General features: G+C 38.3%; 1 protein-coding gene and 1 long non-coding RNA gene across 8 annotated transcripts in view; one reads left to right on the top strand and one right to left on the bottom strand.

Annotated features, from left to right (window-relative positions):
* pbrm1 (polybromo 1) overlaps positions 1-18,581 on the top strand; it is a 107,777-nt gene extending 89,196 nt beyond the window's left edge. For 5 of the 7 annotated variants that reach the window (XM_073072706.1, XM_073072705.1, XM_073072703.1 and 2 more), the window contains 7 exons: positions 2,389-2,599; positions 8,962-9,160; positions 9,899-10,060; positions 13,903-14,040; positions 15,593-15,672; positions 15,891-16,113; positions 18,031-18,581. In XM_073072706.1, the coding sequence (XP_072928807.1) occupies positions 2,389-2,599; positions 8,962-9,160; positions 9,899-10,060; positions 13,903-14,040; positions 15,593-15,672; positions 15,891-16,113; positions 18,031-18,197 (1,180 nt within the window). In that variant the 3' untranslated portion in view covers positions 18,198-18,581. The remainder of the gene's footprint in view (positions 1-2,388; positions 2,600-8,961; positions 9,161-9,898; positions 10,061-13,902; positions 14,041-15,592; positions 15,673-15,890; positions 16,114-18,030) is intronic. The other 2 variants (XM_073072708.1, XM_073072707.1) reach the window with 1 other exon arrangement.
* On the bottom strand, positions 1,051-9,133 carry LOC140742024 (uncharacterized). The gene is made up of 2 exons (XR_012102193.1): positions 9,019-9,133; positions 1,051-1,757 (listed from the first exon to the last, which is right to left on the bottom strand). It is a non-coding gene; the product is annotated as an uncharacterized lncRNA (long non-coding RNA).
* Positions 18,582-20,071: the final 1,490 nt, after the last annotated feature.

The following is a 20,071-nucleotide window of genomic DNA, read 5'->3' as shown; positions in this document are numbered from 1 at the left end:
AACACCTACGTCAGGATGCTGTTCATTGACTATAGCTCAGCATTTAATACCATCATTCCCACAATCCTGACTGAGAAGTTGCAGAATCTGGGCCTCTGTACCTCCCTCTGCAATTAGATTAACTTCCTAACCAAAGACCACAGTCTGTGCAGATTGGTGATAACATATCCTCCTTGCTGACGATCAACGCTGGCGTACCTCGGGTGTGTGCTTAGCCCACTGCTCTACTCTTTATATACACATGACAGTGTGGCTAGGCATAGCTCAAATACCATCTATACATTTGCTGATGATACAACCATTGTTGGTAGAGTCTCAGGTGGTGACGAGAGGGTGTACAGGAGTGAGATATGCAAACTAGTGGAATAGTGCGGCAGCAACAACCTGGCACTCAATGTCAGTAAGACAAAAGAGCTGATGTGGACTTCAGGAAGGGTAAGATGAAGGAGCACATACGAATCCTCAGAGGGATCAGAAGTGGAGAGAGTGAACAGCTTCAAGTTCCTGGGTGTCAAGATCTCTGAGGATCTAACCTGATCCGAACATATCGATGTAGTTATAAAGAAGGCAGGACAGCAGCTATACTTTAGGATTTTGAAGAGATTTGGCATGTCAACAAATACACTCATAAACTTATATATTTGTACAGTGGAGAGCATTCTGACAGGCTGCGTCACTGTCTGTTATGGGGGGTGGGGGGGGGGGGGGGGGGCTACTGCACAGTACTGAAAGAAGCTGCTGAAAGTTGTAAATCTAGTCAGCTCCATCCTGGGCACTAACCTACAAAGTACCCAGGACATATTTAGGGTGCAATGTCTCAGAAAGGCAGTGTCCATTATTAAGGACCTCCAGCACCCATGCACTTTTCTCACTGTTACCATCAGGTGGGAGGTACAGAAGCCTGAAGGCACACACTCAGGAACAGCTTCTTCCCCTCTGCCATCCGGTTCCTAAATGGACATTGAAGCTTTGGACACTGCCTCACTTTTTTTTATAATATACAGTATTTCTGTTTTTGCACTTTTTTAAAAATCAATTCAATATACCTAATTGATTTACTTGTTTATTTATTGTTATTATGTTTTATTTTATTTATTTTTTTTCTCTCTCTGCAAGTTTATGCATTGCATTGAACTGCTGCTGCTAAGTTAACAAATTTCACATCACATGCCGGTGATAATAAACCTGATTCTGATTCTGACTCGCAAACACGAGGAAATCTACAGATGCTGGAAATTTAAGCAACACACACAAAAAGCTGGTAGAACGTAGCAGGCCAGGCAGCATCTATAGGAAGAGTACAGTTGATGTTTTGGGCCCAGACCCTTCGTCAGGACTAACTGAAAGAAAAGATGAAAAATCTTTTCTTTCTGATTCTGTCTTATGGATTTCGGCTATAGTACAGGAAATGTAGCAGGCGGTTTGTCCATGGCCAGCTCTCACAAACAGCAACTGGTTTAATAATGTTGATTGAAGGATCGATACAGCCATTGTAAATCATGTAGCCACTGTTGTAGGAGTCCACGTTTTGCCACCACTGGCAGTTCAGAACCAGTGGTGTTGAGTCTCACAAAGCAAGTCCTCAATTGTAGTGCATCAGCTATTAGTCTGGAAGTTACTGACAAATTTGGAGAGTTGATTGATGTTTTGCCGTTCAAGTGCAAATAGGATTCTGTAGCATATTGTTGAAGAATCACCTCTCAGATCTCGTACTGGTTTGGTTCGATGCTCCAAGGATTTCAGAGGAAATTCTATACCTGCAAATTAGGAGGCAGAGGGGAAAGTTTTTTATAAATTATTTTGTTTCACATACTTTTACTTAATTTGAATGTTAAATTTTTAATCTTATTTATGTCAATTTTAATAATTATCTATTATCAGGAACATTTAAATCTATTAGATTCAGAGATAGCTTTGTCTAAACTCTATCCCTAACTTAAGTTACTTTCAGGGATCATATTTTTGCATGATATTACCTGAAACTTAATCAGCATCCAGACCTCAGTAGCTAACATAGGGTGCAAAAGACCACCTTAAAATGGCCCTTTGTATCTAACTCAAGGAGGTGTGGAAAGGTATTTCAAGAGGTAGACTGATCTACAATTATCCCAATATAATTACAGATCTCTCCATCCCTCCCTCTGCCCCGACTCTCGCACCACCCCCTCAGCCCTTTGAGCCGCACTGCCCAGTAGTCCCCCAGTTTAAACCTAGCCTAATCAAGGGGCAATTTACAATGACCTGTTAACTTAGGTACATCTTTGAACTGTGGGAAAGATGGACCAGAGAACTCATAACTTTAGAGATGTTGTTGAAAACCTTTGAGAGTAACTCTTATCGATAGTTTAACGTGTAAATCTGTTTTACTGTAATTGTATATTCTTCCAGGAAACCTATTGTTCCCCACAAGGAACCATCTCCTCTTTTAGATAAGAAAATACAGGAACTAGAGATGAAGTTTGCAGAATTTGAAGAGCCTGATGAAGATCACGAAGAAGGTATTGAAGAAGAAGCTGAAACAGCAGAACAGCCTATTGTGCCTCAGTTGCAGACCCCTGCTTCTAATGAAATGGAAATAGCTCCTTATACACCTCCACAGGTACAGTAATAGGATCTTACACCTCCACGTGTATAGTAATAGGATCTTGCTAAGGTCCTCCATGTACAGATTCATTCAAACATGAAGCATTTTAAGAACCAGTGAGGTTTACAATCATAAAATACCATTTTGAAGATCAAAGTCAAAAACAGGTCTAAGTTTATGGAACGTAAGAATTGAGTAGATTCTGTTAATAACTTTAAATATAAAATCATGATTGTATAATTTGGATTGGAACAAATAAATAATTTCAAAATTTAGATAATTTGTAGCACTGAAAATCAGTTATCATGAAAATTATTACCTTTGTTTGAATAGCTGCAAGATAACAGACATGATAACAGAATCTAACAACAAATTCAGTTGCTTTAGTAATATGATACCTGAATCAGGCCATTCCATAGCATTTAGGGCATTGTTGATGGCTCAGTAGCCAATCCAGCTCAACGTAAACCTCAGAATGTTGAAACCCAGGTAACTTAATCCTAGCCAGCATTTAAAGACCTTACATGATGGTGAATTTCTGTAATTAATTTGAATTATTTCAAAGAAAGACAGAGCAAATATTTGAATTTTCTGCTATAGAAGAACTGGGGGTTGGAAGTGGAGATCCAATTTTTCACCCCAAAATAAGCAACAGTTGAGAAAATGCAAATTTACAATTTCACCACAATAAAAAAATAGAATAATTTACTTATATGGTTATTCATCGATTGTATAATACTTATTTTTCTCCAAAATGTTCACAAATTGATCAACAAATTATTGAAATCCATTTGCTTTCAGTTGAATATAAGTGACAAAATTATGAGATCACTATCACATTGTGAAGTCAATCACATGCTCAAGCATCAGTCCAACTGGGGATGTGCTTTGTGAAAGCTGCAACAGAACTGTGCAAATGACTGAAAACAGCCATTCTTTTGCCTATACCAAAGTACACAGGGAGTAGGCTGAGAAGCTCTGTGTCATTGGGTCAGAAAAATTGCAGAAAATAAAAGCTTATTCAATATACAGTTGCAAGAAAACGTTTGTGAACCCTATTCATCTACCTGGTTTTCTTCATTAATTACTCATAAAATGTGGTCTGATATTCATCTAAGTCATAATAACAGACAAGCGCAATCTGCCTAAAATAATAACACACTTTTCATGTCCTTATTGAACACATTTTTTAATCATTCACACTCCAGGCTGGAAGAATATGTGAACCTAGTAATTGGAAGGACCTCCTTTAACAGCAAAAACCTTGATCAAATGTTTCCTGTAGCTGCTGATCAGATTTCTTCAACAGCAAGGAGGAATTCTAGAGCACTCCTCTATACATTACTGTTTCAGTTCATCATTATTTCTGGGATGCCTTGTATGAACAGCCCTCTTCAGGTCATGCCACAGCAACTCAATTGGATTTAGATCTGGACTCTGACTTGAAAACATTTGAAAACATGAATTTTCTTTTCTTTAAACCATTCTATTGTTGATTTACCCTTGTGTTTCAAATCATTGTCTTGTTGGATCATCCAACTTCTATTAAGCTTCAGGTGATCTGACATTCTCCTGTAAAATGTCTTGAAATAATTTTGAATGCATTGTTCCCTCAATGTCTACAAGCTATCCAGGCCCTGAGGCAGCAAAGTAATGCAACCATTATGCTCTTTCCACATGCTTCTCAGTTGGGATGAGGTTTTGGTGGTGGTGGTGTGCAGTGCCCTTTTTTTACTCCAAAGGTAGCGGTGTGCATTTCTGCCAAAAAGTTCCAACTTCTGTCTCACCTGATCACAGAACATTGTCCCAGAAGCATTGTGGAACATCCAGGTAGTCTTTCGCAACTTGAGACATGCAGCAATTTTTTTTTTTTGGAGAGCAGCGGCTTCCTCCATGGTGTCCTCCCTTGAAACATAGAAAATAGGTGCAGGAGTAGGCCATTCGGCCCTTCGAGCCTGCACTGCCATTCAGTATGATCATGGCTGATCATCCAACTCAGAACCCTGTACCTGCTTTCTCTCCATACCCCCTGATCCCTTTAGCCACAAGGGCCATATCTAGCCTCCTCTTAAATATAGCCAATGAACCAGCCTCAACTGTTTCCTGTGGCAGAGAATTCCACAGATTCACCACTCTCTGTGTGAAGAAGTTTTTCTTCATCTCGGTCCTAAAAGGCTTCCCCTTTATCCTTAAACTGTGACCCATCGTTCTGGACTTCCCCAACATCGGAAACAATCCTCCTGCATCTAGCCTGTCCAATCCCTTTAGAATTTTATACATTTCAATAAGATCCCCCCTCAAACTTCTAAATTCCAGTGAGTATAAGCCTAGTCGATCCAGTCTTTCTTCATATGAAAGTCCTGCCATCCCAGGAATCAATCTGGTGAACCTTCTCTGTACTCCCTCTATGGCAAGAATGTCTTTCCCCAGATTAGGGGATCAAAACTGCACACAATACTCTCGGTGCACTCACCAAGGCCTTGTACAACTGCAGTAGAACCTCCCTGCTCCTGTACTCGAATCCTTTTGCTATGAATGCCAACATACCATTTGCCTTTTTCACCGCCTGCTGTACCTGCATGCACACCTTCAATGACTGGTGTACAATGACACCCAGGTCTCGTTGCACCTCCCCTTTTCCTAATCGGCCACCATTCAGATAATAATCTGTTTTCCTGTTCTTGCAACCAAAGTGGATAACTTCACATTTATCCACATTAAATTGCATCTGCCATGAATTTGCCCACTCACCTAACCTATCCAAGTCACCCTGCATCTTCCTCACAGCTAACACCGCCGCCCAGCTTCGTGTCATCCGCAAACTTGGAGATGCTGCATTTAATTCCCTCGTCTAAATCATTAATATATATTGTAAACAACTGGGGTCCCAGCACTGAGCCTTGCGGTACCCCACTAGTCACTGCCTGCCATTCTGAAAAGGTCCAGTTACTCCCACTCTTTGCTTGCTGTCTGCCAACCAATTCTCTATCCACATCAATACCATACCCCCCAATACCGTGTGCTTTAAGTTTGCACACTAATCTCCTGTGTGGGACCTTGTCAAAAGCCTTTTGAAAATCTAAATATACCACATCCACTGGCTCTCCCCTATCCACTCTACTAGTTACATCTTCAAAAAATTCTATAAGATTCGTCAGACATGATTTTCCTTTCACAAATCCATGCTGACTTTGTCCGATGATTTAACCTCTTTCCAAATGTGCTGTTATCACATCTTTGATAACCGACTCTAGCATTTTCCGCACCACCGATGTCAGACTAACCGGTCTATAATTCCCCGGTTTTTCTCTCCCTCCTTTTTTAAAAAGTGGGGTTACATTAGCCGCCCTCCAATCCTCAGGAACTAATCCAGAATCTAAGGAGTTTTGAAAAATTATCACTAATGCATCCACTATTTCTTGGGCTACTTCCTTAAGCACTCTGGGATGCAGACCATCTGGCCCTGGGGATTTATCTGCCTTTAATCCCTTCAATTTACCTAACACCACTTCCCTACTAACATGTATTTCCTTCAGTTCCTCCATCTCATTAGACCCTCGGTCCCCTACTATTTCCGGAAGATTATTTATGTCCTCCTTAGTGAAGACAGAACCAAAGTAGTTATTCAATTGGTCTGCCATGTCCTTGGTCCCTATGATCAATTCACCTGTTTCTGACTGTAAGGGACCTACATTTGTCTTGACCAATCTTTTTCTTTTCACATATCTATAAAAGCTTTTATAAAAAGATTGAACACTTGTTCATTCTTGTTCACTGTTTTTCTTATACTGGACATATGAACAGAGACTTTAGCAAATTGAAGATATTTCTGCAGGTCTTTTGCTGTCACCCTTGGGTTCTTTTTCACCTCTCTCAGCATTGCACAGTGTGCTGTTGGTTTGATCTTTGCAGGACGCTCTTTCCTAAGGAGGGTAGCGACAGTACTGAATTTCTTAATTTGTAGACAGTTTCTCTTGCTGTGGACTGATGAACACTCAGGTCTTTAAAAATACATCTGTAGCCTTTCCCAGCTTCATGCATCTCTTTGATTCTTCGTCTAAGGTCCTCTGAAAATTGTTTTGATCGAGGCCTGGTGCACATAAACAGATCTTTCTTAAAGAGGCTATGTCAGTAACCAGACTTGGTGCGTTTTTTTTTTAATAGGGCAGGGCATCTCTACAACCCACACTTCTGATCTCATATCATTGGTTGGAACATATTACTCCAAATAACTTTTGTAGAAGGTATTACCCAATAGGTTCATGTACCTTTTCCAGCCTGGACTGTGAATGATTGAACAATATGTTTAATAAAGACATGAAGAGTACAATTCTTTGTGTGTTATTGGTTTAGACAGATTGTTGTGGAAGTCGAATCTGGATGAAGTCACTTAGAGACTGTAATAAGTACAAACTCTTTATTTAAAGCAGCCGGGGCTTACTCAGTCGTTCAAACAGGGCCCTATCCATCAACTAACTCACAATTCCCCTTATGAATGGATATATTCATTTGGATACCCCCCACACACGTACAAAGCTGGAGTCAGACTTATCTATTGCTTGACAGTACCAAGAGACAAATTCCAGAGTAGGCATAATGGTCTAATACATAGACAGTCTGGAGTTGTCTTATCTCTGCGCATGACTGCACAAGGACAAGCACCCTGAGACGCTTGCTGGCTAACTTTGAGAAGAAATATTGCTCAGCATTGATTAGCACATCTGTTGATCATCAACTGTTCCTTTCAGAAAAACAGGCTGCTATTGTTTAACGAAGTGTTAACCCTTTTACATACTTTATCATTGTGTTTATCTATTATTGTGACTTGGATGAAGATCAGATCAAATACATGGAAGTTGATTAAGAAGTTTCAGAACATGGACCTCTGTACCTCCCTCTGCAATTGGATCCTCAACTTCCTAACTGGAAGACCACAATCTGTGTGGATTGGTGATAACATATACTCCTCGCTGATGATCAGCACTGGTGCACCTCAGCGGTGTGTGCTTAGCCCACTGCTCTACTCTCTATATACACGTGCCAGTGTGGCTAGGCATAGCTCAAATACCATCTATAAATTTGCTGACAGTACAACCGTTGTTGATAGAATCCCAGGTGGTGACAAGAGAGCATACAGGAGTGAGATATGCCAACTAGTGGAATGGTGCCGCAGCAACAACCTGGCACTCAACGTCAGTAAGATGAAAGAGTTGATTGTGGACTTCAGGAAGGGTAGGACAAAGGACACATATCAATCCTCAAAGAGGGATCAGAAGTGGAGAGAGTGAGCAGCTTCAAGTTCCTGGATGTCAAGATTGCTGAGGATCTAACCTGTTCCCAACATGTCGATGTAGTTATGAAGAAGGCAAGAAAGTGGCTATACTTTATTAGGAGTTTGAAGAGATTTGGCATGTCAACAAATACACTCAAAAGCTTCTATAGTTGTACTGTGGAGAGCATTCTGATGGGCTGCATCACTGTCTAGTATAGCGGGTGGGGGGCTACTGCACAGGACCAAAAGAAGCTGCAAAGGGTCGTAAATCTAGTAGCTCCATCTTGGGCACTGGCCTACAAAGTACCCAGGACATGTTTAGGGAGCGGTGTCTGAAAGGCAGCGTCCATTATTAAGGACCTCCAGCACCCAGGGCATGCCCTTTTCTCACTGTTACCATCAGGTAGGAGGTACAGAAGCCTGAAGGCACACACTCAGCAATTCAGGAACAACTTCTTCCCCTCAGCCATCCAATTCCTAAATGGACATTGAAGCTTTGGACTCTACCTCAGTTTTTTTTAATATACAGTATTTCTGTTTTCGCACATTTTTTAATCTATTCAATATACGTAATTGATTTACTTGTTTATTATTATGTTTTATTTATTATTATTTTCTCTCTGCTAGATTGCATTGAACTGCTGCTGCTAAGTTAACAAATTTCATGTCACATGCCGGTGATAATAAGCCTGATTCTGATTCTGAAATTGCAAAGGGTCCACAACATTTTTCTTGCATCTGCTTACTTCCATTGAATTAAATCTGTCTGACGTTTGAGTCAGTAATGTGAAAACTAATTTTGTTACGGTGTACACTATAAATTGTTTTTGTTCATTCACTTTTTATTCAAATTAATGGATTTTCACTATAGATCAGTAATCTGTGTATAAATTTAACATGAAATTTACTCATGAAGTTTTTTTGTAGTAATGCTATCTTGACATATTCAGCATAAACAGAAAATATGGCAAGGACCTATGGGATATGGTTTTGCCCCACTTGTTGGATATAAGTCATATCCCAAGGTTCTTCCTCATTTGCCCTCTTTACATATATAAGACTTGGAAATGCTAACAGCTAACTGTCCTATGTTGCTTACATACAGTCAACCCCTAAATCCATTAAGGGCACTAAACAGAAGGAGGGAAAGAGGAAGACCAACCCAAGTGGTTACATCTTGTTTAGCAGTGAAATGAGAGCTGTTATCAAAGCCAAGCATCCTGACTTCTCTTTTGGAGAGCTGAGTAGGCTTGTGGGTACAGAATGGAGAAACCTTGAGGCTGTCAAAAAAGCAGAGTATGAAGGTAGCTCATTATATGTTCTTTTTGGCAGACATTAAAATATATACTTCATTAAAGAGTTACTTAACATAGTAGCTAATTAATACCTAAACTTATCACATACCAACAACTATATACAAACATGATTCATACTTTTACAATTCCATTTACTTCCAAGTATTGTTGATATCATCTTAAATCTGAACGCTTATTTATGTTAGATATATCTTCTATACAAAGTAAGGTTTATTAAAAGCTGTCTTTAAGGTTAAAATTGGCTTGTGACCAAAAAAAAAGTTGATGTTTCAGACTGTCTAAATTTGCTGTTCATACATTTGTTAATCATGGTAAATAAAAAAGGAATTAGAAGTACATCAAGCCAGCCTTTACAAAGCATAATTCTTTTACACATTTGAAGAGATTACAGGAAATGTTGAGAAGTGCTGTTATATTTGGTAATATGCTACTATTGGCTACCAAGTTAATAAGGAAATTGTGTTTATATTTGAGGGGAATTATTTCATCTTTCTTTGGAAGTATTTTGAAGAGAAATTTGGTTCAGTTATCCTGGCAATTTTGTGAATGTATTTTTAAGTGACAAATAGCTACTATCTCTTCGGGTTTGGCATGTAGGTTAGTCTCTGAATATATTAATTGAAACGAATTATCTGCTTTATCTCATCCATGCAAATTTCTAATTCTGTGCTGTAATAAATAAATTGAGTGGTGTGCCCATGTGAATATACGTTCGTGTTTTTTCAGAGCGGGCAGCAAAGCAGGCTGAGCAGCAGGAGAGAGAGCGTGCAGCTCAGCAGCAGCAGTGTGCCTCCCCACGGGCTGGTACACCTGTAGGTGCCATCATGGGGGTAGTACCACCTCCTACACCAATGGGAATTCTCCATCAGCAGATGACCCCTGTCACAGGTAGCAAATGAGAACTAGCTAAATGGCAAAGACCTAAAATACTATTGAAAATTGCTTTCAACCAAATTTGGGAAGGGACTGGTCATTTTGCTGTTTTTTGAATTGCAAGGTTTTCATCAGCACCATGGTGGTTTACCAAAAATACATGAAGAAAGTCTCTCTCTAGGGTCACATATCAAAAAATATTTAACAATTAAAAGTTTTCCTTGATTTTGCAATCCATTAATAATATTGTTTTTCTTATAATTTTCTGAGTTCTGTATTATTGCACCAAATTACTTTTGTAGATGATGTCTTAAGTAGAAAAATACTAGATTACAAAGTCTAAATGCAATTTCTCTTTATTTATTACAGACCATCACAAAAGTATCGATTTTTTAAAAAATGTATGAATTGCACAAAACTCAAACATTGTAAATTGTCTTCTAAACCAAGGAAGCCAAGCTAAAAGTACAAGCCATCTAGGGTAAAAAAAAAACAAAAATAAATTGGTGCAATCAAAAGATATAAAAACATGAGGATGTTGTCATACTTTTTAAAAAAAAGTATGAAGCATTGGAAACTTGATGTTTAAAACTTGTGTTTCAAAGTCAAGAAAATTGATGTGACTTACAAAATGTGCTAACCATTGCTAACGGTTGACCACATGTACATGAATTTTTAATTCACTTGACGAAAATTGTACATTGGTTTTAATCTAGCAATATTTTTCCCTCATTGTTATCTTCCACATACAAAAGGATTGTCCAGTCATCCAGCAAGAAAAATGCATGGTGTGTCCCTTAAAGTTTTTTTCAAATATTAAGTCCAACTAAGTCACATGATTTCATTTCCTCAAGTTCCTGTAATGATTTACCTGTTACCCTGTCCTAAAGTTGTGCAGTTATCAATAATTACAGAAGCTGTACTGCTGTTATTACAGTACCCATTCCTCAAATTGCTTAAATGGTTGTTGACTATTTTACACTGTTTAAATAACTTATTTAGGCCCTTTTACTTCCAGCAATTTTCATCTATACTTATGGATCATTACGTAATTCATACTATCATTAAAAGTTATAATCCATAATTTCTGGTTCTAGTCTTTCCTGTATGCATTTATGCCTTCATTTCCTAACCACCAATTGAAGTTTAACTTAAATAACAATAACAATTTGCCCTTGTATAGTAGCTTTCGTGCATTAATACATTGCAAGGAATCTTCTGTCTTTTTTTCCCAAAAGAAAATCTGGCATGTCCCACCGCTGCCTGTAAGGAGTTTCTATGTTCTCCCCTTTGACCATGTGGGTTTCCTCCGGGTGCTCCAGTTACCTCCCAAGTCCAAAGACTTTACCAGTTGGAAGGTTAATTGGTCATTGTAAATTGTCCCGTGATTAGGCTAGGATTAAATCCAGGAATTGCTGAGCAGCACGGCTTGAAGGTCTGGAAGGGCCTATTCCCTGTTGTATCTCAATAAATAAATAATATTAGAGAGCAAAAGCATAGGTAAATTGATAGATTTTAAATAATACTGTAAAGAATGATAGAAATTCAGAAGTTCAGGGATGAAGATCAGTGTAAGAATGTTTTTTCCATTTTCTTTTGTGTCCCTACTTAGTAATTAGACATACCTGGAAACTTGTATTTTATATATAGAATGCTCCTTTGCTTACAATTAAGTATTACTTCAATTATGGGATAATGGGAGCAACAGAATATGGTAATCTATTGTAATTCCTGATGATGGATGATAATAACTACTATATTCTCATAAAGATGAGAATGTAAGTGTAAGTATCTAACATTTCCATTCCATGGTACCTCCTTATCAGAGCTTCCACTCACAAAGCAGGGAAAACTATACCACATTGGCTTGTGTTTTAATTTGGGCTTCCCAAATTAAATTGGGCTTTCACAATTGGATTCTAGGTTTTCTTAAACTAGAGTCAGAACTTTTCAACACAGGATAAACTGAGCAAAAAGCATAATCTTATAATTATTTCATAATCTACCTCATTTAGATCATTTGTAATACTGAATGAGGAGGAAAACTGATAAATTTATTAGCTTTTTCCTTATTGAGTAAATGCAGAAAACAATGAGCACAGAATTAGCAGATTTGCATATGTTTGGCTTTTTGACCTATCATGGTTCATTTCAGAGATTATTTTATATCTGAACAATCAAATTTGGCATTTTGCTCTGATTCAGCTAGAGTTTTAATAAAGTTATTGCAAGGGATACTGTATCTTTTTTAATATAGCCTATTATTTGAAAAAAAAAATCATTTTGTCAAGCTGTATTAAATAGTCCCCATTGAAAATAATTTAGTTTACTTGGGATTCAATAATTCCATTAACAATTTAAGAACTTTGAGGTCTTCACTTTTCTTATACCACAGTAATCCAAGCAATTATGTAAGAATTGTGATATTTTTTGATAACTTCTCACCAAGATTCTTATGAAAGGAATTTTTAAAAATCATATAAAATATTGTCACTTGAAATTTTTTTCAGAAATTAGAATATGCAACTTTTGAAACTATAAATGATTGTAACTTCAAGATTTAAACTTTGAAAGTAGGCAACAAAGTTCCTTTGGGACATCCAAGGAGTATGAACTTCATTATTGTATTGGTTTAGCGTGTAGAACTTTTTCTTTTTTTTTCACATTTTTTTGAATGAGTGTCAAAGTGCATTCAGTTTGGAATTCTATTCTTTCAATTGTCATCTTGATATGTTTCAAGTAAAATTTCGGGCATACTCTCCTCTTCTTATAGCACAGCCATATTAAGTATCCTATGATATGTGGAAAATTATAGAGAGGGAAAATACTGGTCGCCTCCCTCCAATGGGCACCCTCCTCCTCCTCCATTGAATGATATTATCCTCCATATACCAGGATCCCCATTGACTCAGATCTGAACATGGCTTGAAACAAATTTTTACTTGCCTTACTTCCTTGCTCCACTAGCTGAAAAAGGACTTGACACCTGGGATTTCCTTCAGGTGCTCTGATTTTTTTTTTTTACCCCATATCTCAAAGATATACAGATAAGTTAATTGGCCACTGTAAATTTCCCTTTAGTATAGGTTAACAGCAGGAAGAGCTAAACAGTAGTTGATAATACAAAAAATAATAAGTTTCAAGGATACAGGGAAGTAAGGAAGAGAGGAATGGACTCCTCCCTGGGAATTAGCATGGACCAAATGGATTAAATGGTTTCATGCTTGATTTAAGAGAATTAAGAACATATTAAATACAGAATGAGGATGGATCATGTGGCTCAGCTAATCTGGAAACTGGAAATGAGTTAAAGGGACAATGTCCCTGTGTTTTCCATCATTGGATGACAGGACTTTGGTATGTGATGGATAATATTCAGAGAATGGAGAAGACCTTACCAAAGGTAGGTAATCCAACTTATCAGTTAGAAAATTAAAATTTCCAAGTAGACGATAGAGATGAGACCCAACACATTGAGTTCCATGCAAATATTTAATAAGATGTACGTATATCCACTTATTACCCTGAGTTATTTCATCACATACTAATCATATCCTTTCCTCAGTTTTACATTTCCTTATCCATTAGTTTCTAGTGCATGTTTCATTATGCTAACCAAGGTTCCCTCTAAGTATTGATGTGGATTAGAAAACAAATTTACATGTTCATGTTTAATAATCCAAACAACGAGTATGGAACGCCTTCTTTTATTGAGGCATGTCAACAATGGTCTGAAATTATTCATTTTATGAGAATTTTTCTCATAAAATTAGCTAGTTTAGAGGGAACGTTGATTATAGACTTGCATGTTATTGACATCCTTGATGCATGTTTGAAATTTGTTGTTATCCTTTAAGGCATGATAGGTGGCTACCCACAAGGCATGCCTCCATTACAAGGCCCTGTTGATGGCATGGCCAGCTTGGGCAGCATGCAGCCACTTCACCCTGGGGTGCCTCCACCACCCCACCTTCCCCCAGGTGTTCAGCCGCTGGGTAAGAATCTCATTGCTAAATCATTATCTTGTTTAGAATGTTTCAATCAATCATTATTATAATAATTTAAAGACCAACAAAGCATACTTAATGAATATTTATTTGATAGATGCCATTGACTGTCATTTTTATTTCAGAAATTGAGATAAATATTAGCAATATTGGGACTACTGTAAACTGAATATTTTGAGCTAATTTTTCAGGAATTTTATCATTGAAAGTACTGGTGCACGTTTGACATGTTTTGTGATCTGCTGAATTAATTTGCATTTCCAACAGTTTCCTTTCATAGCTTTGACTTCCCTTGTCAACCATGATTGTACTATTTTGCCATTTGAGTATTTCTTCATTTTTGGAATACATCTATCCTGTAACTTCCTTATTTCTCCCAGAAACTCAAGCCATTGCTGCTCTGCTGTCATCCCTGTCAGCATCTCCTTTCAATTTACTTTGACCAACTCCTCTCTCATACCACTGTATGACTTACGGTCTTTTGAAATACTGCTATTATAAGGACTCAAAGGTTGACTGATCTATCTGCATGTTAAAATCTTCCATGACAATCATAACATTGCCCTTTTGACAGGCCCTTTCTATTTCCCATTGTAATCTGTAGTCTACATTCCAGCTACTGTTTGGAGGCCTGTATGTAAATGCCACCAGGGTCCTTTTACACTTGCATTTTCTTAACCCCACCCACAAAGATTCAACATCTTCCAATCCTTTGTGACATTTTTCTAATGATGCCATTCTTTACCAGCAGAGCTACGTCATCCCCTCTGCCTATCTTCATGTCCCTCTGATGCAACATGTAACCTTGGACATTCAGCTCCCAACTACAACCATCCTTCAGCCACAACATCATACCTGACGATTTGTAAAAGTGCAACAAAATCATACAAATTATTTCTTATACTCTATGCATTACATTGAGATATAACACTTTAGGTAATGCATTGCTACCTAGTTCTCCCCAGATGCTGTTGTAAAGAATTGTGTGTTTTTCCTTGAAGAATTACTGGAGCAGTCAGCAGCTCCTCACTAAGGGTAGATTAAAAATTCATCAACTGAATGGCTTTGGAACCCAAAATCTTATGGTGCTAATGAAAAACCCTTTTTTAACTCCTCCTTGTTAAAATCAACTAAGTTGGAGGACTGTTTCACTTGGTGTATTCCAAATTGAGGCCATTGACTCAGGTTAAGGAGTTTTTACCAATTCTGATTGGAATGAGAAATTCCTTCACACAAGGGCAGAACATTGACCTTGAACTTATTGTACAGCTAAACAAATTTGAGGGGTAGTGTAGCCACCTGGTGTCTTGTTTCTCAAGAAGAGAATAGTTGTTGAGAATCAGGATTTATTTTATAAAACTTCAACCTTTACTAGCTCCTTTCAGAATTCTGGCTTAGTTTAAAAACAACAGAGATTTTTTTGGCAGATTTGATGCATTATAATATTGTAATACATAACTTAAGATAATAAGAAAATGTAATAATCAGTCAACCTTTGAGTCTTGATAATATACTGAAATGTATTCTGTTCAAACTGCAGGTGTTATTGGTCAGAGTGTGACCACCATGGTGGGAGGTTCTCCAACTGTGACCACCACAGGAACCCCATATGGTCAACAGGTAAAATAAATTATTTGATTAGATGCTTTCACAAGCTATAATTTATATTAATTAAATTTATTACTTTGCAGTGTTATAGTTGGATTAATCCCATTTATTAGAACATATATTGTACTTCAGACCAAACACTTATAGTAAGAGCTGAAGGCAAATTAAAATCCGTAGCCTTCATGTAGTTTAGCTCAATGTCTTAATGTTTACGATTATGATTCTTCTAGATTGGTATTCACCCTAACCTTGGACAACAGGGTCAGCAGGCTCCACCCCCATATCCAACACAAGTTGCAGCTCAACAAACAATCCAGCAGCCATCAACACCAATGTTTGTTGCTCCTCCACCAAAGACACAACGATTACTGCACTCTGAAGCTTACCTGCGATATATTGAGGGGCTCCGTGCTGATTCTAACACTGTCAGCAAGTGGGACCAATCACTTTCAGGTGAGAATGCATGAAAAAAATATAGAATATTATTAATCAGGGGAATTTAACAAACAAAAACAAGTTACTTGGCCTGTAGTCATAAAACTGCATTGGCCTCCTACTTTTCAGAATCAAGTTTATTTTCAATGGCATGTGTCGTGAAATTTGTTAACTTAACAGCAGCAGCAGTTCAATGCAATGTATGATAATGTAGAAAGAAAAATAAATTACAGTAAGTATATATGTATATTGAATAGATTTTAAAAGTGCAAAAACATAAATAATATATACCTTATTTTAAAAAAGTAAGGTACGTCACCTTTCTGAGGCACCGCTCCTTGTTGAAGATGTCTTGGGTATGATGGAGGCTAGTAACCAAGATGGAGCTGACTAATTTCACAACCTTCTGTAGCTGCTGGTCATGTGCAGTAACCCCCCCCCCCCCCCACCCCCATACCAAACAGTGATGCAGCCTGTCAGAATGCTCTCCATGATATATGTATGTAAGTTTTTAAATATTTTGGTTGACAAACCAAATCTCTTCAAATTCCTGATGACATATAGCTGCTGTCCTTCCTTCTTTATAGCTGCATTGATATGTTGCAACCAGGTTAGATCCTCAGAGATCAAGACCCAGGATTTTGAAATTGCTCACTGTCTTCACTTCTATTCCCTGTATGAGGATTGGTATGTGCTCCTTCGTCTTGCCCTTCCTGAAGTCCACAATCAGCTCTTTCGTCTTACTGACATTGAGTGCAAGGTTGTTACTGTGACACCACTCAACTCGCTGGTATTATCTCGCTCTCATCTCATCTCCATCTGAGAGTGGGCAATGCACAAAGCCCTAAGGTGCACCAGTGTTGAGATATCACCAATCCACACAGATTGTGGTCTTCCAGTTAGAAAGTAGAGGATCCAATTACAGAGGGAGCTACAGAGGCCCAGGTTCCGTAACAATAAATTAGCTTCTTTAATTTAAGATTATGGGAATGATGGTTTTATACTTTTAGGAATTACGTAAATTTTTATTTTAATTCACTCTGATTGCAGATTATTTTTTTGTGGTATGCGGAGTATAGCCAAAAAGCTGTTTTTTAGAAGTGCTTTTCCAAGATACTTGTAAATACTTCCTTGAAGTGAAATACAACTTAGTTAAATAGATAATCAGTAAATTGGACCTTGTTCCAATTCGTTAAAATTGTTTGTTCGGACATCGGACATGCTGTGGCGTGACTGTGAGGAAATCTGCTTGTATGACAACTTAACATTTTTTTTCCCAATTAATTATTGCCTTCAATTTGTAGAAATTCTGACTAACCTAAATATGGTTCATGGTGTTTAAGACTATATCCATTCAGCAAAGAGAAATACCACCTCCACTACATTTTATTGATTGGATTTTTAAATTACTTACTGTGATAGCCAGGAAATTTTAGTTTGCTGCAAGAATAGGAAATCTTCACAAGATCACAAGACAAAGGAGCAGAAGTAGGCCATTCGGCCCATCGAGTCTGCTCTGCCACGCCACCAAGAGCTAAACTATTCTCCCATCCATTTCCAATTTCTGGCTTTTTCCCCATTTCCCTTGATACCCTGACTAATTAGATACCTATCAATCTCCTCCTTAAACATCCTCAATGATCGAGCCTCCACACAGCTGTATGTGGCAACAAATTCCATAAAATCCACCACCCTTCGGCTAAAAAATTTCTCCTCATTTCTGTTTTAAATGGGTACCCTCTAATTCTAAGACTGGCCTCTTGTCCTGGGGAAACAGCCTTTCCACATCTACTCTGTCCAACCCTTTCAACATTTGACATTCTTGTAGATTAGCTTGGAAGTACCATGCTGTGACCTCTTACTTTCAACCACACCAGCTCAAAATGGCCATGAAAATGCCAATATTTATAGCTTTACTTTTGTGTTCCATTACAGCAAGAAGGCAAGATGTCCACCTTACAAAAGAACAAGAAAGCAGATTACCTTCTCACTGGTTAAAGAGTAAAGGCGCTCACACAACCATGGTTGATGCACTGTGGCGTCTACGTGACATCATGCTACGAGACACTCTAAATATTCGGCATGCATACAGCCTGGAATAATGTCTGAATTCATGTTACATTACCACCATTTATTACGATGCAAGAATTCTGTGGAAAGTGTGGCTGTGAAAAGTGTGTTTTAGAACCTATGGGGAAAATGTTAGTACAAATTATTTTACTGCAATTCTTGTATGGTCAAATTGTATTTGTTTTTATAAAGACTTTTTAAATAAACTGTCACTAGATATTTCAATTTAGACTCTGCTGCGGTCTTATGAAAAAACCCTATTATATTTTTGCACTGATTCTATCCCTTGTATAGAATTCAGTTTCATTTTTTCACTGGTACTTTGGAGGCTGAGCATGCAAGCTCAGTACATTTGTGCTGTAATGAGACTAATTTGAACACTTTTCATTAATAAAAAGAAAAGTACATGCTAATAACAGATGTTTGAGTATGATTTTTGAATTGTGAAGTGGTGCTGTAGAAAATCATAGAAATAAAGTGTGTAGGAGATAAGCAGCTCACCTTGTGAATGAGCTATCCAGCCTGAGTCCCACACTCTTCAGACCTTGTAGCCACATAGTGAAATGATTTATCTTCTACCAACTATCATAAATCTAAGTACCTTTAACTCCACATATCACTCCAGTTTTTAACCCTTGTTTAAAAAATATGTTGTATTCACATCTATCTATACTCATACTTTGACACACCTTTTAGTCTATTCAGTCTCAATTCATAGTAGTTTCCATGGGAAATTCGTAAAGGACCTTCAATCTGGCAGGATACACAGAGTTTCTTCCTCCCAACTGAATGAGTAGAACATGTACAGAAGGATTGTCATAGGAGGAGTCTAGCTGTAAGATATGATTCATCCAGTGTCACAGTGTCAGGCTGTTGATTGGCAAATCTGCAGATCACCTCTCCTAATTTCAATGCCAGTATCCAGATACTCATAAGGGGAAGTTACAGGATCTCTAAGTTGAAGGTGACTGCCTGTACAAAGTCATCACCTTCGTCTGTCAGGTTTCATTTTGCAGGGGTCCCAATCTTTTTTATGCCATGGACCAATAACATTATGCAAGGGGTCTGGACCCCAGTTTGGGAACCCTGGAGAGATACAGAACAGGCTCTTCAGTCCAGTGAACCACCTATTTCACCCTAGCTTAATCACAGTACAATTTATAATTAACCTACGAACTGGTGCGTCTTTAGTGTTGGCGCGCAGGCCTAGTGGATAAGGCATTGGTCTAGTGATCTGAAGGTTACTGATTTGAGCCTCAGCTGAGGCAGCATGTGCCCTGAGCAAGGCACATTGCTCTGCGACGACACCGGTGCCAAGCTGCTTGGGTCCTAGTGCCCTTCCCTTGGACAACATCGGTGGCGTGGAGAGGGCAAGGCTTGCAGCTTGGGCAACTGCTGGTCTCCCATACAACCCTGCCCAGGCCTGCGCCCTGGAAACCTTCCAAAGTGCAAATCCATGGTCTCACGAGACTAACGGATGCCTATTTATCTGGTGCGTCTTTGCAATGTGGGAGAAAACAGGAGCACCCAAAGGAAATCCATGTGCTCATGGGAACGACGTATAAGCTCTTTACAGACGTACTGAACTGCATTAGAATCGCGCTAACGCTATGTTGCCGTGTTTTAACTTGGCAATTCGAGGCTATGATCTGTCTTGCGTTTCTGGGGCTGGTTAAAAAAAATAATCAACCACATTGTTATGGACCAGAAGTCATATTCGGCAAAACCAAACGAACTCCAGTCCTGCTGAAGGGTATCGGCTCAAAACGTCGACTGGACTCTTCCACAGATGCTGTCTGGCCTGCTGAGTTCCTCCAGCATTTTGTGTGTGTTGCTTGGATTTCTAGCATCTGCAGATTTTCTCTTGTTTGGGATTGAAATATCGAAAATTCTCTTTTCTTAAAGT

Source organism: Hemitrygon akajei, chromosome 19 (genome assembly GCF_048418815.1).
Source record: "Hemitrygon akajei chromosome 19, sHemAka1.3, whole genome shotgun sequence".
Taxonomy (NCBI): domain Eukaryota; kingdom Metazoa; phylum Chordata; class Chondrichthyes; order Myliobatiformes; family Dasyatidae; genus Hemitrygon; species Hemitrygon akajei.
Note: the sequence above shows the minus strand (reverse complement) of the source record. Positions and strands in the feature narration are given on the sequence as shown.